The sequence below is a fragment of the Microcaecilia unicolor genome, chromosome 6, assembly GCF_901765095.1.
Source record: "Microcaecilia unicolor chromosome 6, aMicUni1.1, whole genome shotgun sequence".
Classification (NCBI taxonomy): domain Eukaryota; kingdom Metazoa; phylum Chordata; class Amphibia; order Gymnophiona; family Siphonopidae; genus Microcaecilia; species Microcaecilia unicolor.
Window position 1 is genome coordinate 105,879,950 of NC_044036.1, and position 16,108 is coordinate 105,896,057.

Below are 16,108 nucleotides of genomic sequence, written 5' to 3' on the forward strand. Positions count from 1 at the left end.
GGTTTGGAAAGCGCTAAGCCCATGTTGAGTTTACCGCCGCTTAGTTAATGACCCCCTGTGTATCTAAGCCACTGTTGTTCCTGGGATTGATAGCATGGAATCTTGCTACTATTTGTGATTCTGCCAGGTACTTGTGACCTGAATTGGCCACTGCTAGAAGCAGGATACTGGGCTAGATGGATTCTGGGCTAGATGAGCATGCACTCATGCACAATCCTCCTGCACTTGTTTGACAGGTCCGGACTGTCAAAAGCCTAGACCTGTCAAACACAGGGGCTGGAGGTCTGTGGGACCACCAGACCCCTGAAACAGAAAGGCTCTGGTGGCCTAGTGCCCCCCACCGAACCCCCCATCCCAAGCAAACGACATGGGGGCTGAAGGTCCGGTGGACTTCCAGTCCCCCCGATCCCCCTTGACACAAGTTCACAGGGGGCTGGAGATCCAGTGAATCTCTAGCCCCCCCCCAATCCCACCTCGCATCCCCCCAAAAAGCCCTGGTGGCCAAGTGGGCTGCAAACCAAGCCCCCCCAACTTGGTGGTTTAGCGGCCCTCTTCCCCACCCCCCTGTACCTTAGTGTTAGAGGAGGGATGCACTGGGCAGGGGTCAGGATTCCTGAGCGGCATCTGTAGGGGGGATTACATTGGGGGGAATGGGGTCCTGTTAGCATGTAAATGCATAATGGACAGGGCTCACCATTCCTCCCCAATGGTCTACAAACCCAAACGCCAGCTCCAAGCTGGCATACTGTTTTCTGTGGACAGTGTGCCAATGTTTGGCACGTTGCCCACTGATCATTGGGGAGGAATATGTTTAGCACGCATTTGCATGCTACTTTCAGTAAGAGCCCTGCTTAGCATGCATTTGCATGCTACTTGCGGTCAAAGCCCACAAGTGCTCGGGGGCTCTGATCCTAAGGCACTAGTAAATGCAGGCATTAGTATGATGCTAATAAATGCACTTATAAGTCAGTAAGATAATTATGAACTGTCTTTTCCCGGAATCTATCTTTTCAAGCTCTTACTTCAGTTTTCTATTACCGTGGTCATTTTGAGGAGGAATATGTACAAATGGTGCTCTCATGGTTAGCAAGGTGGTAGAATGCTTGGGAACAGTGTTCTCCTTGTTAAAATGAGGTTATACATAATGGGTCACATAATCAATAGGTCATAGGCTGCTGTTCACCTGGGCCAAATGAATCATGGGTCAGCTTGTATGACCAACTGTATGCTCTAGTACATACATGCATTTATGCATATCAAAGAACTGCAGTCAAGATAATGTTGATATGTGGCTCTAGGATATGGACCTAATACAGATGGCTGTACCAGATGGCCAGTGACTCATTGGATTGCACTATAGTCTGTCCCACCTGACCTTGGGAGCTAACTTGGACTAAAGGAAAGGACTTGGCCAATGACATAGACAGAAAGAGGAAAGTTTTGTTTCAAATTGCCTGGGCTGAAGAGAGATGAAGAAAATATAGCTGAGAGGACTGGTGGGAAGGCCTAGCATCTGCACTAAGGAAGGGAAGATTGAGCTGCAAGGAGCAGTTTGCTGTAGGACTTTCAGTCAGAAGTAGAGTGATAAACTGGTCCTTATGCTAAACTATGTTAAGCACTTAGAGCTACATTCTATACATGATGCTGAAAAATCAGTGTTAAAAAAAGTGCCAAGTGCTATTCTACAAATGGTGCTCAAAGTTAGGCCAATGTATACACAGAAGAAGCAAAACCTCGCAGAGCAGAAAATGAATGACACAACAGCGAAGATGACTAAAATATCAGTAGATTATGCTCCAGATGGTCAAAATGTTTATTAAAAAGCAAATGAGACCCGACATAGCTGTGTTTCGACCAACAAGGCCTGCATCAGGAGTCTATCATGGCCTCATTCTATAATGGTTATGCTCCTAAATTTATGTTCCTAAATTTATGAGCATAATTTATACTCCTAAATTTACACTTACAAATTTAAGAGCGTAATTTATGTTCCTAAATATATGTTAATTTATGAGCGTAATAGGCCCTAAATTAGGAACATAAATTTAAGAGCATAGCTTACGCTCATAATTTAATTTAGGAGTGTAAATTTAAGAGTGTAAATGTAGGAGCATAAATTTAGGAGCATAACCTATATAGAATAAGGTCCTAAGTGTTTTTATGTGTCAGGGGGTGTGGCATGGGTGAAGAGTGGAAGTAGAAGGCATTTGGCAGTTAATGCTCTGCACTTACTGTTCATTGACTAATCATGGGAATACTTACACCTCCTAAATAGGTGCCAAAAAAAATACACTTAGCCGTATTCTCTAAACCACACCTAAAATTAGGCACAATTTATAGGATATGCCTAAATCTAGGTGTAGTGTATAGAATACACCCAACACCCATTTTCAGTGACAGTATTTAGTCGTGGCCATTTACATCAATGAAAACATGGTGTAAATGCCAACGCCTAGATTATGCGTGGAAGGGGCATAGTTTATAACAGTGTGAATAAATTTAGGAATGCCCATGACCCACCCATGACCCCCCCCCAATGGCCACACTCCCTTTTCAGATCTGCGTCTTAGAATTTATGTGCATAAATTCTAAGACAGGTGCAAAAACTTAGAATGTGAGCCCTCTAGGGACAGAGAAAGTACCTGCATAAAATGTGTACAGCGCTGCGTACATCTAGTAGCACTATAGAAATGATTAGTAGTAGTAGTAGTACTTACGCTTAGACATTTGTGTGTGTAAATTCTAATTACTGCCAATTAGTGTCAATTATTGGCACTGATTGGCTTGTTAAGCTAATTAAGTTGGGTGTGGAAATCCAGAATATGACTGGATTTTCGCATGCAACTCAAGCCACATTATTTAGAATCCAGGGGTAAGTGCTTCAGTGTTAACCGGGAGCAGGTAATATGTGTTAATGGGAATGTTAATGCACAACCTGCAATGGAACATACAGGGAAACACCCCAAACAGGTGCCACATTAAATCTGCAGCAACCATATGGTAAAGTCCTGTGTTGAGCCATGGTAACTACAAATTTTATTGCAGTTCAGTAAAAGGGCCTCAAAGCCTGCTTTTTGTGAAGCAGTGGCTGAATCTATGCTGTGACCCCTTCCCCATGTTTCCTGCTGCTAATAGAAAGAGGGTGGGATTGAATCAGTAGGATTTAGCAGTGAGCAATACACATCTCTTTTGATATAATCTGCATGAAATTCTCTAATAAGGATCAACAAATGTTTCTTAGATTCATAATGGAGGGAGCTGACTGGGTAAAACACGTTTCACAAGACTAAGCATGCATATCTCAGAAATAAACATAAAAGATATGCACAATGAAAGAAAACATTTGGGATCCTATTTGTTAACTGAGGGCTCCTTTTACCACGCTAGCGGCAAGGGCCCTTTTTGCCACGCACTGTGGCCATTTTTACCGCAGCAGGTAAAAAGGCCCAAAATGGCATGGCCATGCGGTAAGATTTCACCCATTGAGGTGGCGTTAAGGACTCCTGTGCTAACTCATCAGTAACCGGGTATTACGCCATGCTAGCTATTTTCCATACGGCGGCAAATGGCATGCACTGGGGTTGGAACTACTGCCAGCGCCTGCATTCAGCCGCCAGTGGTTGCAGATTAGCATGTGGTAATCCCACGTTGGGTTTACTGCCGCTCTGTAAAAGGGCCCATAAATTAGTTTAAAATTATGTTTCGCTAGTAGTGTTGCTTTAAAATATTTGAGTTGTGACACAGTTTATAGACATTAGATTAACTTATAGTCAGTGGAGTACTCTGCATCCAAATTGATTCATCTCTTACCTTCCATGTATCTTTATGTCTGATATTGCATAAAAGTAGCGTGCCAAATTTTGCTCATCTACAAATGTTGCTCCAGTAGCTGGTTTTAGGAGCTTGATCCTTAGGTCTGTGACAGTAAAGAAGTCACGCAGGTTCTTCGTCGTGTCCAACTGGCTGTAAAGGGAAGCCATATTATGGAGTCGAGGGCCCGCAAACACTGCAAACCTGTCTTTGATCTCAAAGGAGAGAGTTTTAGCGTGTGCTGCATACCCAGTTGAGTATTCTTCCGTGCAAATAATGTCTAACACTGTGCGATGAGTTAAATCCTTAACTGATTTTGGCTCCATGCGGAAAGCATCCAAGCAGTCTGCAGCATAAAACTGGTAGGGCTGCCATGTCCGCCCATAATCTAGCGATTTTTCCAGGATCATTTGCTCCGGCCTCCCAGACTCAAATGTAATTGCTATGTTATCTGTTAGTTCAATAGTCTTGTTCCAGGACAAGGTAATGTTAATGTGAAGGGGCTTGGGATAATTTTTCCATGTGATAGACTGCCAAAATGTGGAGGGGTTTCTCCCTTCAAAATCAAACATCAGGTCAGTTGGATGTGCCAGTTCAGGGGTATTTGCATCACATTCATTATTGCAGATATACGGATTCCCCTAGGAAAAAAAATACAAACAAAACAAATACATTTTAATTATCAGTTTTCACCAAGGACACAGGGTATTATAACATTAGGCTTCCAGCTAACAGATCTGCCCTCCTTCCCTCTGCTTTGGCAACAACAATGAGAGAAAAGAGAGAGAAAGGAATTTCTGAAATATTCTATGGGTCCACAGGTCAGAAATAAACATTTTTGAAAATCATAATATTACTGCCAACCCTTGTTGTATTACCATCAACATTCATTTAAAACATTTACTAATACAGACATTTTTGGTATTCCAATCTGCAATCACATTCTGTTTTTTTATTTATATTTTTAAAATGTTTATGTCCACTTCAGTTATGTTTAGCAAACATTAACCTGATCAGAAATAGCTGTAATCCAATGTGCAATATATATCAAACAAACCATAAACACAACCAGCAGTGATTATAATAGGAATTACTTCAGAGACAAACCACAAAGTGTATCAAAGGAATAAAGCGTGAGACCATAAGATACCTGAGAACTAGGGGGCTCTTTTACTAAGCTGCATTAGGCACTAATGTGTGCCTACCAGAGCAAAAATGGAGTACTGCCAGACATGCTCATGTGTCTTTTGGTAGCTTCCAAATGCGCGTGTGCCAACCACTTCCTAAAATAGTTTCCAATTTTTTTGAGAGGGCATGGCAGGGGCAGAGTGGGCATTTGTGCGCTAACAGCACATCTACATTACCGCGAGCTAACTGGTTAGTGCATGGACACCGCTTGAGCCTCTACCATCTACAAAATGGGTGGTGGTACATGCACACACGGTAATTTTACAAAACAGCCGCATGCTAATGACAACATTAGTAAATGACCATTAATACAAAAAAGGCATTTTTATTACTGTGGTAAAAATGGCCTTAGCGCATGGGAGAGACCAGCATAAAGGAGTGCTAAGGCCACTTTTTACTGCAGCTTAGTAAAAGGACCTCTCCAGTCGGTTCAAAACTCTGCTGCCCGTCTCATCTTCCGCCAGGGTCGCTTTACTCATACTACCCCTCTCCTCAAGACCCTTCACTGGCTCCCTATCCGTTTTTGCATCCTGTTCAAACTTCTTCTACTAACCTATAAATGTACTCACTCTGCTGCTCCCCAGTATCTCTCCACACTCGTCCTTCCCTACACCCCTTCCCGTGCACTCCGCTCCATGGATAAATCCTTCTTATCTGTTCCCTTCTCCACTACTGCCAACTCCAGACTTCGCGCCTTCTGTCTCGCTGCACCCTACGCCTGGAATAAACTTCCTGAGCCCCTACGTCTTGCCCCATCCTTGGCCACCTTTAAATCTAGACTGAAAGCCCACCTCTTTAACATTGCTTTTGACTCGTAACCACTTGTAACCACTCGCCTCCACCTACCCTCCTCTCTTCCTTCCCGTTCACATTAATTGATTTGATTTGCTTACTTTATTTATTTTTTGTCTATTAGATTGTAAGCTCTTTGAGCAGGGACTGTCTTTCTTCTATGTTTGTGCAGCGCTGCGTACGCCTTGTAGCGCTATAGAAATGCTAAATAGTAGTAGTAGTAGTAAAATACATAGAAAAAATGAAGAAAAGTCACAATGAGAGAATCATACTTGGCTTAACCAAGTTCCAATGCAAACCCAGTTCCATTATCTGGTGCAGTAGATTTATTTATTGGATTTATATACCAAGAGCCCGTGTCGATTCCTTATGTACTCAATGGGTGATACTGATTTTCATCTCATTAAAGTCTCTTTTGTGTACCAGATTTCCTTGTCCTCATTTGCTTATTCAGTCCCACTGTGTTTATCTTATCTTTAGTTTGAATCAAACTAACAGCCTTAAACTAATGTAAGATGCTTTCTGCTTGAGGCCTCAATGCACAAAGCTTACTGTGCTAGGAATAGCCGATGTTGACCAGTTCAATCCAGTTTAGCATGCATGTTATTCAATGAGTAATGCACAAAGAGGTCCTGTATGGTTATTACCATTTGCAGTAGCAGCCAACGAGAATCGTTCGCAATAATGCAATTGTATGTATTATAACAAGTGGATTAGTATTTAAATGTGCTTTCCCAGCATGCACATCCGTTTCTGAGCAAGGAAATTTTTACAGGAGGTCAGGAGATGTTGCACCATGACGGTGGCTTCTCGGCAAATCAATCTGCTGCCATATTTAAATAGTATTTGCACGTATGTGTGTCCCACACATAACAGCACTGTGTTGTCTTGGAACAAAAAAAAACAACTTGTGAAGGAGCGTCCATGGCACCCATTTTGAAAAAAAGCTACACACAGTTTTCATACATGCCCAACCAATATTTTCACCCCCTTTCACCCTTGAAAAGTCACCACCTTTTAACCAGTTCAACATTCAACTGTGAAATTTATCTCCATTCATTCCTACAGAAGTTGTTCAATCTAATTAACAGTTCATCCTGTGAGTGGTTGCTGATCTGAGATGATTAATTCAGAGACTTTGCTCCACTCTGATTTCAGTGATCTTCATGTAGTAAGTCTCTTGTCTTTACGTATCTGTATTAAACAGCTGGAGAGTTTGAGTCTCCTTTATGGATATACTAATGTAGTTATAGCAAATGATGGAAGTTGAAGGCCAGTGTGATCCATCCAGTCTGACCAACAAGGTGACCAGAATTGTATTTGGTCCATGTAGCTTACACCCTTCTTTGCCTTGTTTGAATGGTGATGTTAATTTAATTTTGCTTTGAATCCATGTTCTTTCTGTAAAGGGATCCTCTGTGTTGTCCCCCCAGGAGGGTATTCCAGGCACCACCCTCTCTGTGAAAAGTCCCCTAACCAAAAGTAAGCATATGTTATCAGATAGAGAAGATGTTCCTTGATTCCTTGTTCAAGGACTGCTTTATGGAGCAGCTGGTTCACGAGCCAACAAAAGGAGGAACAATTCTAGACCTAGTCCTTAGTGAAGCGAATGATCTGGTGCAGGAGGTAATGGTGCTGGGGCCTCTTCATAACAGTGATCATAACATGATCTTGATATAAGCTCTGGAGTAAGTACACATAGGAAATCCAATACATTAGCACGTAACTTTCAAAAAGGAGATTATGATAAAATGAGAACAACAGTGAAAAAAAAACTTAGAGGAGCAGCTGCAAAGGTCAGAAATGTATATCGGGTGTGGATGCTGTTCACAAATATCATCCTAGAAGCCCAGGCCAAGTATATAGCATGTATTAAAAAAAGATGGAAGGAAGATCAAACAACAGCTGGCATGGTTAAAAAGTGAGGTGAAGGAAGCAATTAGAGCTAAAAGAAAATCCCTCAGAACATGAAAGAAGGATTTGACTTAATAGGAAACTACATAAAGAATGGCAAATCAAATGCAAAGCACTGATAAGGAAGGCAAAGACAGACTTTGAAAAGAAGATTGCGTTGGAGGCAAAAACGCATAGTAAAAACTTTTTTTAGGTATATTAAAAGCAAGAAGCCGGCATAAGAATCGTCGAACCGCTTGGTGACCGAGGCGTAAAAGGGGCACCAGGGAAGACAAGGCCATAACGGAGAGATTAAATGAATTCTTTGCTTTGGTCTTCACCAAGGCAGATGTGGGAAAGATACCGGTGCCAGAAATGGTATTCAATGCTGACGAGTCAGAGAAACTGAATTAAATCTCTGTAATCCTGGAAGATGTAATGGAGCAATTTGACAAACTGAAGAGTAGCAAATTGCCAGGACTGGATGGTATACATCCAAGAGTATTGATAGAACTGAAAAATGAACTTGCAGAACTATTGTTAGTAATACGTAATTTATCTTTAAAATCAAGCATGGTACTGGAAGATTGGAGAGTGGCCAATGTAATGCTGATTTTTTAAAAGGGTTCCAGAGATGATCCAGGAAATTACAGACCAGTGAGCCTGACGTGGGTGCCGGGCAAAATAGTAGAGACTATTATAAAGAACAAAATTAGAAAGCATATTCAAAAGAATGGATTAATGAGACAAAGCCAACATGGACTTAGTGAAGGGAAATCTTGCCTCACCAATCTACTACATTTCTTTGAAGGGGTGAACAAACATGTGGATAAAGGTGAGCTGGTTGATATTGAGGGGAATAATCGAACGGCGCTGGCGAAATAGATTACCGGCGATCTATTTTGGTGGCACCGCAAACAGCTGGCCAAACCGTATTAGCGAAAAAGATGGCCGGCCATCTTTTCTTTCGATAATACGGTTTGGCCTGGCCAAATGCCAGAGTTCGCCGGGTTTGAGATCGACGGTTTTGTTTTTCAGCGATAATGGAAAAAAAATGCCGACGATCTCAAACCCGGCGAAATCCAAGGTATTTGATCGTGGGAGGAGCCAGCATTTGTAGTGCACTGGTCCCCCTGACATGCCAGGACACCAACCGGGCACCCTAGGGGGCACTTCTAAAAATGAAAAAAAATATATACAAATACCTCCCAGGTGCATAGTTCCCTTACCTTGGGTGCTGAGCCCCACCCAAATCCCCCCAAAACCCACTCCCCACAACTCTACACTACTACCATAGTCCTTATGGGTGAAGGGGGGCACCTACATGTGGGTACAGTGGGTTTTGGGGGGGGGGGTTGGAGGGCTCAACACTTACCACCACAAGTGTAACAGGTAGGGAGGGATGGGCTGGATCTGCCTGCCTGAAGTCCACTGCAACCAACAAAAACTGTTCCAGGGACTTGCATACTGCTGTCAGGGACCTGGGTATGACATTTGAGGCTGGCATACAGGCTGGCAAAAAAGGTTTTTATTTTTAGTATTTTAGTGTGGGAGGGGGTTGGTGACTACTGGGGGAGTATGGGGAGGTCATCCCGCATTCCCTCTGGTGGTCATCTGGTGAGTTGGGGCACCTTTTTGAGGCTTGGTTGTGAAAATAAAAGGACCAAGTAAAACCGGCGAAATACTGATCAACGTTGCTTTTTTTCCATTATCCGTGAAAGCCGGCCATCTGGTAGCCACATCCATGCCCGCCCATGTCCCGCCTTCGCTATGCCGCTGACACACCCCCTTGAACGTTTGCCGGCTCGGTGACGGGAAAGCAGCAATGGTGTCAAAAAAGCAACTTCCGATTATACCGATTTCGTCGCTTTTGAGAGATCGCCGTCCATCTCCTGATTTATGTCGGAAGATGGCCGGCGATCACTTTAAAAAATAAGCCCGATAGTGTATCTGGATTTTCAAAAGGCATTTGACAAAGTACCTCATGAAAGACTCCAGAGAAAATTGGAAAGCTGTGGGATAGGAGGTAGTGTTCTATTGGGGATTAAAAACTGGTTAAAGGATAGAAAACCAAGAGTAGGATTAAATGGACAGTATTCTCAATGGAGAAGGGTAGATAGTGGGGTTCCGCTGCTTTTTAACATATTTGTGCTAGTATTGTATACTAACTTAAGTTCACCTAAGTGCCATTATAGATTTGGCACTAAGCAAGCCCCATTGTAGTGCCTCAATCAAGGTGTCAAATAAAATACTTGTTTCTACCTTTGAAATGGACATTTTATTTTTCTATCATTTTGGTTCCTGTTTTTCTTTTCTGCTTTCTTCTGCTAATTCTTGCCAATGGCAGCTGTCCATTTGTCCTTTCTCCTCTGCCCTCTTGCCTTCTTTGACATATTGATTTTTCCCTTAGCTCTTTTCTCCCTTTCTTTTTGGCCTCTCTTTCCACTCAAATTTTACCCTCTTTCTCACCTTCTTTCCCACCCCTCTCCTTCTTTTAACTTTTCACCTACTTATCAACTTATTTTCTCCTTCTCCCACCCCCTAGCTATCCCATTTTTCTTGTCACTCCTTCCCCAGCCTCCTATTCCTTTCTATTTTTCATTTACTCCCCATTACCATATATCTTCCCTCTGTATTCACTCATCTCCTTTACAACCCTTCATGGCCCCTCCCACATGGCTGCACCATTCCCTACATCTCCTCTCTCTCTCTCCCTCCACCCTTGTGACCTCAGCATCTTCTCCTTCTCCCTTCCCTACCATGTTTCTAGTCTGACATCTTCCTGTCCCTTCCCACACAGCCCCCAGCATCTCCATGGGTAATTTTTCTTCCTTCTTGGCCTTCCTATGTGGTCCAGTGTCCTTTCTTCTCTCTCTCTCTCTCTCCAACCTCTCCCCCTCCATGGTCCAACAGGGGAAACATTCTGAATTTGTGTGAAGGGGGTGCATTTTAATGTGCATTTAACATTTTTAACATGAGCTAATGAACTTGTTTTAATTCATAGGTTAACATGCATTCAATCAATTTATTGTGCACTAAATGCTTTAAGGTACACTGAATGTGCACTAACAAATACACATCCCTACTGCTTTACGCAAGCTTGTATTTGACCGACAATCAGGGTGGATAGCTCAGTCATTCAGATTCTATGAAATGTACAATAGTGAAGCAAGGGGGATTTTTTTCAAACATTAGTATGTACAGCACAAAGAGCATAGTTCCTGAAAAAAATGCTGATGTTAGGGTGCATGCTTAAAACTCAGCTATGCCTGTGAAGTTTACATGAAAGAACACCTAGTACAGCCTCTGTATTCTATAAATTGCTTTCAGATTTACCAGGATTAACTGTATTCCTGTTCAGAAGCATCCCACAAATAATTAAAACACCATGCACTACAAGCTCTTAGGCTTGATCCAGACATCTGTCACCCTGTTACAGACAGGCTGGGAAACTAGTCTGGGAAAGACTTTCTACAAGTCTCAGGCTCCAATTTATCAGAACAAGATAATCCAATACTTGATTAGGTGGCACTTATCAGTAGCTGCTCCATCTGGAGGACGACTGTCTGCTGGGGTGATTGAACTGTGTTGAGAATGCTAATGAACCAGATCCCACCACATCACTACCACCACCACCACCAATAATGTAAAACTTAACTATATTTTTCCTCTATGGCAAGGTGAAAGGGAATTATTTTACTGACGACCGTTTCATGCATTGACTTGTACACTATAATCTTCCCCATTCTCACAGTGGCTACTTCATCTGGATGTCTGGGATATCAAAGAGGCAGAAAATCAAATCTACTTTAAGTTGATACAGCACATCATAGCGAGTTATCAGATTCTGACATTAACAGAACTGAACCATGGCTACACAGCACAGACATTTATAAATAATACAAAGCCTGGTTTTATATTTTTGAGGTCTGAGTTCAGCATATCGGTTGTTACCAATTTTCTTTCAGTAAGACAGGTCCTGAACTATATTTCCTTACTTACGCAGACATCAGCTAATAACCCCTAAGCCATTAAGTCCCATAGTATTTTCTCTTCAACAAACTGTTATGCTCACTCCCCATCTGAGGTCCTTGGGGCTACAAAGCCTTTCAATCACACCAGTATTCGAGCTGAGATTCAAATAATGAGTTTCCATCCTAGTCATTGCCCTTGAGTAACACATGAAAGCCAAGATGACTGAACACCTGCTCTGACCTCTCCAGCAGCAGATTACTACCTTCTCTTCATACTGAGGTAGCAGAATTCTAAAGCTTGACAAACAACCTCTTGGGACACAAATATATTACAAAACGTATGTTGTTTCATAAGCTTGCTCTGATAAATTGGCAGATTCTCACCATATTAGCCTACTTGGAATGACCATGAGTATTCTTTGAAGGAAATCAGCAATTTGCTAACTTCAAGTACCACATGATTGCTTATTTAACATTTATGGGGTTTCCTAGTTGTCTGAACTACCATGGAGTCAAGTAATTTATTTTTTATTCTGCAAATGAAGTGTCTCAAGCTTCTACCTAAGGGATTATGCACTACAATTAATTTAATAGCAACTAATGGTACTCTTTATCCATCATTATTTAATTCACTTGTGATTGCTAAGACAAAACATATTCTATAAGCTTTAGACTGGCATTTAAGAAATTAGTGACCACAAATAAATTAGATGGAAATACACTGCTAGAAGACTACTACTGTTGTCAATCCCATTTATTTCAGAATCCTACTCATATTATTCTTGATAATTCATAGCAAGCTGCCAGAACCATATTAAAGAGGGTAAGGGTAAGGATAAGGGTAATACATTTGATCTACTACCTACACAATAAAGATTAATACACAAACTTTGGCCATATAGGAGGAATTCTATAACAGGGCATCTGGAAGGAGTCTGTTCTATAAAGGGGCATAGGTGGCTACTTTCTTCTATAGAAGACTAGCCTAACCAGATATTAATGCACCTAAGATTTAGGCAGGATCACTTAAATAGAGCAGGTGTGTTAGTGATTAAGTTCCACAGGTACTTTCATAACTGACAGTATCCTATAAGTTATGGCACCTCCCCACACCGGCGCATCAAGCCCCCCCGGCGCAATGACACCCCCCTCCCTGGCATATCAAGCCCTCCCCCCGGGTGCATTCTTGGCTGCTGGAGGGTGCAGAGAGTAGCCGCGCGCCTGTCGGCTCCACTGGCTCCTTGCTCCCTCTGCCCCGGAACAGGAAGTAACCTGTTCTGGGGCAGAGGGAGCAGGGAAGCAGCGGAGCCGACAGGCGCGCGGCTGCTCTCTGCACCCTCCAGCAGCATGCACCCGGGGCGGACCGCCCCCACCACCCTGCCTTTGGTACGCCACTGCACCAATTAAACCCTGGTGTAAATCCTCATGTGGATCCCCTGAATTCTATAATACATATCTTTTGTGAACATCCCTGACCTGCCAATGTGGGTTACCTTGGAAAGCTAATCAAAAATTGTATTTAGTTAGTCCAATAAAAAGGGTATCATCTTATTTTCTTTTCTATGTTTTGTTTTATTTCTATTTATTACCTGAGTAAAAAATGTAAGTACTGCAACTACAATGAATGGAACGATTGTTAATGTTTTTATCCCAACAACCTTATCTATATATATAAAACTCACCCTCAACGTTCTGAAGACAGTGACGTCAGTGAAGCCAAGCCCTGACTTCCTTCAAAAAGGTTCGAATGTTCGTGGTGGTGAAGCCACCAAAACCGCTCCGGGCCCCGCCCTCGAGGGCGGAGCAATGGCAGAACAACAAAGGGGTTGGCAGGGAGGGAGGCGGGGAGGCGGGGTGGGAAATTGCTCCAGGCCCCGCCCTTGCATCAAACGTCATGACGTTGAGGGCGGAGCAATGCCAGAACAACGAAGGGGTTGGCAGGCAGGGAGGGAGGCAGGGAGGGGGGTGTTACCAACGAAAACCTTGATGGCAGAACAACAAAGGGGTTCACAGGGAGGGAGGCAGGGGGTTGCGAAATCGCTCCGGGCCCCGCCCTCGCGTCAAACATCATGATGTTGAGGGCGGAGCAATGGCAGAACAATGAAGGGGTTGGGCAGGGAGGGAGGGGGGATGTTGGCGACGAAAATCTTGCTAGCGCCCATTTCATTTGCTCAGAAACAGGCCTCTTTTACTAGTTGCTCTATAATTCAATCTATTTTGCTTCAGGGGCGTAGCTAGACAGCAGATTTTGGGTGGGCCCAGGCAAGAAGTGGGTGGGCACCAAGTGTTCTTTCCCCACCCAAACACACACACCAAAAAAATATCTCAGCTGGCGGGAAAATGCTTCTCTCCACCTTGGCAGTCTGCAGCAGGCATGCGCTGAAAACTAAGCATGTGCAGTTACCAGTATCGTGGAGAGCAGTGTTTTTGTTACCATCAGTGGCAAGTCTTCAGCTGGCGGAGCTTAGGATCCCCAACAGCTACCGCTAAACATGTGCTACTGTTGGGTGAGCCTGAGCCTCAGCTACGCCACTGTTTTGCTTTTAGTAAAACTAAATTTTTGAAAATGGCTGTTACTCATGCGATTGTGCTTATGAGTTATTAATCCAGCACAGCTAAAAAGGTTCAACAATTGCGCTAGCAGAAAGTGGATTGTTCGGTCTGATAAAAAGTTCCTTCAAATCAGGCCAGGTTGCAGTATTACTGATGTTTTATAACTGCAGGTTATGATCAAGGGAATCTCTGAAACACTTGACTTCCATATAGCTAGAATACTTTATCATCATTATTGTCATTATCATCAGCAGCATTAGAAGTAGTGCTGTCTAATTCATCACTTGCATCTTCATCTTTATCTTCATTATCATCGTCAAGCTGTCCAATTACAAAGAAGGCTTTCACAAGGTTGGAATCATTGTCTGTTGTTGTTCTAACAATTTTTAATCTGATGGCAAACTCTGAATATTTTTCAGAATTAATGCAAGAATGTCAAATGTGTGGAAACCTTTCCGTCTCAAGGCCAGACAAGCAGACTTCCTCCCTAAAGACTCTTATCAATCCAGTGGACAGTTACCCCAATGTAGAACTTCCCATGGGATGACATACAATCTGTTGTGGTAGAGACATATGTCTGTTCATCAAGAACTGCAACCAGCTTCATCTTCATCTCCACTTTAAAGTGACCTAGCTCATCACTGTTCTGTTTGTTTGGAGATTAGTAACCAGTTCAAAACACACCAGCAACTCCATTGTTCTTATAGGTTATATTCACTGAACAGCAAAATTTAAGATCCACTGGTACTGTGACAAGGTTTTCAATAGCAAAATCCCATTCTCAGTTTTGCTGCTTCATTTGGTTTACTGAGGAATCATTTATGTAACTGAGTAAAAGTAGTAAAACTTGGCAAAATTATTGCTTCAGTAAAAGTAGCAAATGTTATCCTGTACTTCTTTAGAAGTAAAAGTAACAAAACTAGTTACAATTACTTTAGTTACTATACAACACTGCTTAGGTGGAATACTGGCGTATAAGCGCCTATTTTATAGAATTACCGCCTTAGGTCCTTATTCTATATAGAGGTTATGCTCCTAGATTGTAAGCTCTTTGAGCAGGGACTGTCTTTCTTCTATGTTTGTGCAGCGCTGCGTACGCTTTGTAGCGCTATAGAAATGCTAAATAGTAGTAGTAATAGTAGTAAATGTATGCTCCTAAATTTTATGCTCCTAATTTATGAGCATAATTGATCCTCCTAAATTTATGCTCCTAAATTAAGGGCATACTTTATGCTCCAAAATAGATTATGCTTCTAATTTAGGAGCGTAAATTAAGCTCATAAATTAGGAGCATAAATTTAGGAGCGTAAATTTTAGGAGCATAAATTTAGGAGCATAACCTTATAGAATAAGGCTCTTAGGGGGATAATTTTACAATGGACTTTTTGCACATATATGACAAGTAGTTGCATACTTTTAAGCCAAGTGGGTGTAGACATGTTCACAAGAGGACCTGGCATGGAGCAAGATGGAGTTCTTGAAATACATGCATAGATTATAAATATGGACCTACACACATACTTCAGCAGCACATATTTCTACCTGCTCTCACCACTTTTCCCACAACAGCCTTCCTTTCCTTCCTGCCACCCTGCCTTAAAAACATTTATTTTACCTCAAGTCGCATAGGCAGCAGGTTCGGCTCGGCTCGCCTCCAGCCTTCCCTTTCCTTCCCTCTCAGTGTCCCGCCCTCCTCTGATGTAATTTCCTCTTTCCGCGAGGGTGGGACACTGAGAGGGAAGGAGAGGGAAGACTGGAGGCGAGCCGATTGCGTAGTAGTTCATTTGCATATGGTTACGAACCTAGCCAGCCAGCCAGACTGAGAAATTATTATATAGGATTTTGGCTACTTTTAGGCTATTTTTTTTATATATAGGTGATGTGTCTTCATAGAATAG

General features: G+C 42.5%; 1 protein-coding gene across 3 annotated transcripts in view; it reads right to left on the reverse strand.

Annotated features, from left to right (window-relative positions):
- Positions 1-16,108, reverse strand: part of NTNG1 (netrin G1) — a 484,639-nt gene that overhangs the window by 266,014 nt on the left and 202,517 nt on the right. For all 3 annotated transcript variants that reach the window (XM_030206226.1, XM_030206225.1, XM_030206224.1), the window contains exon 2: positions 3,811-4,451. In XM_030206226.1, coding sequence (XP_030062086.1) covers positions 3,811-4,451 — 641 coding nt within the window. The remainder of the gene's footprint in view (positions 1-3,810; positions 4,452-16,108) is intronic.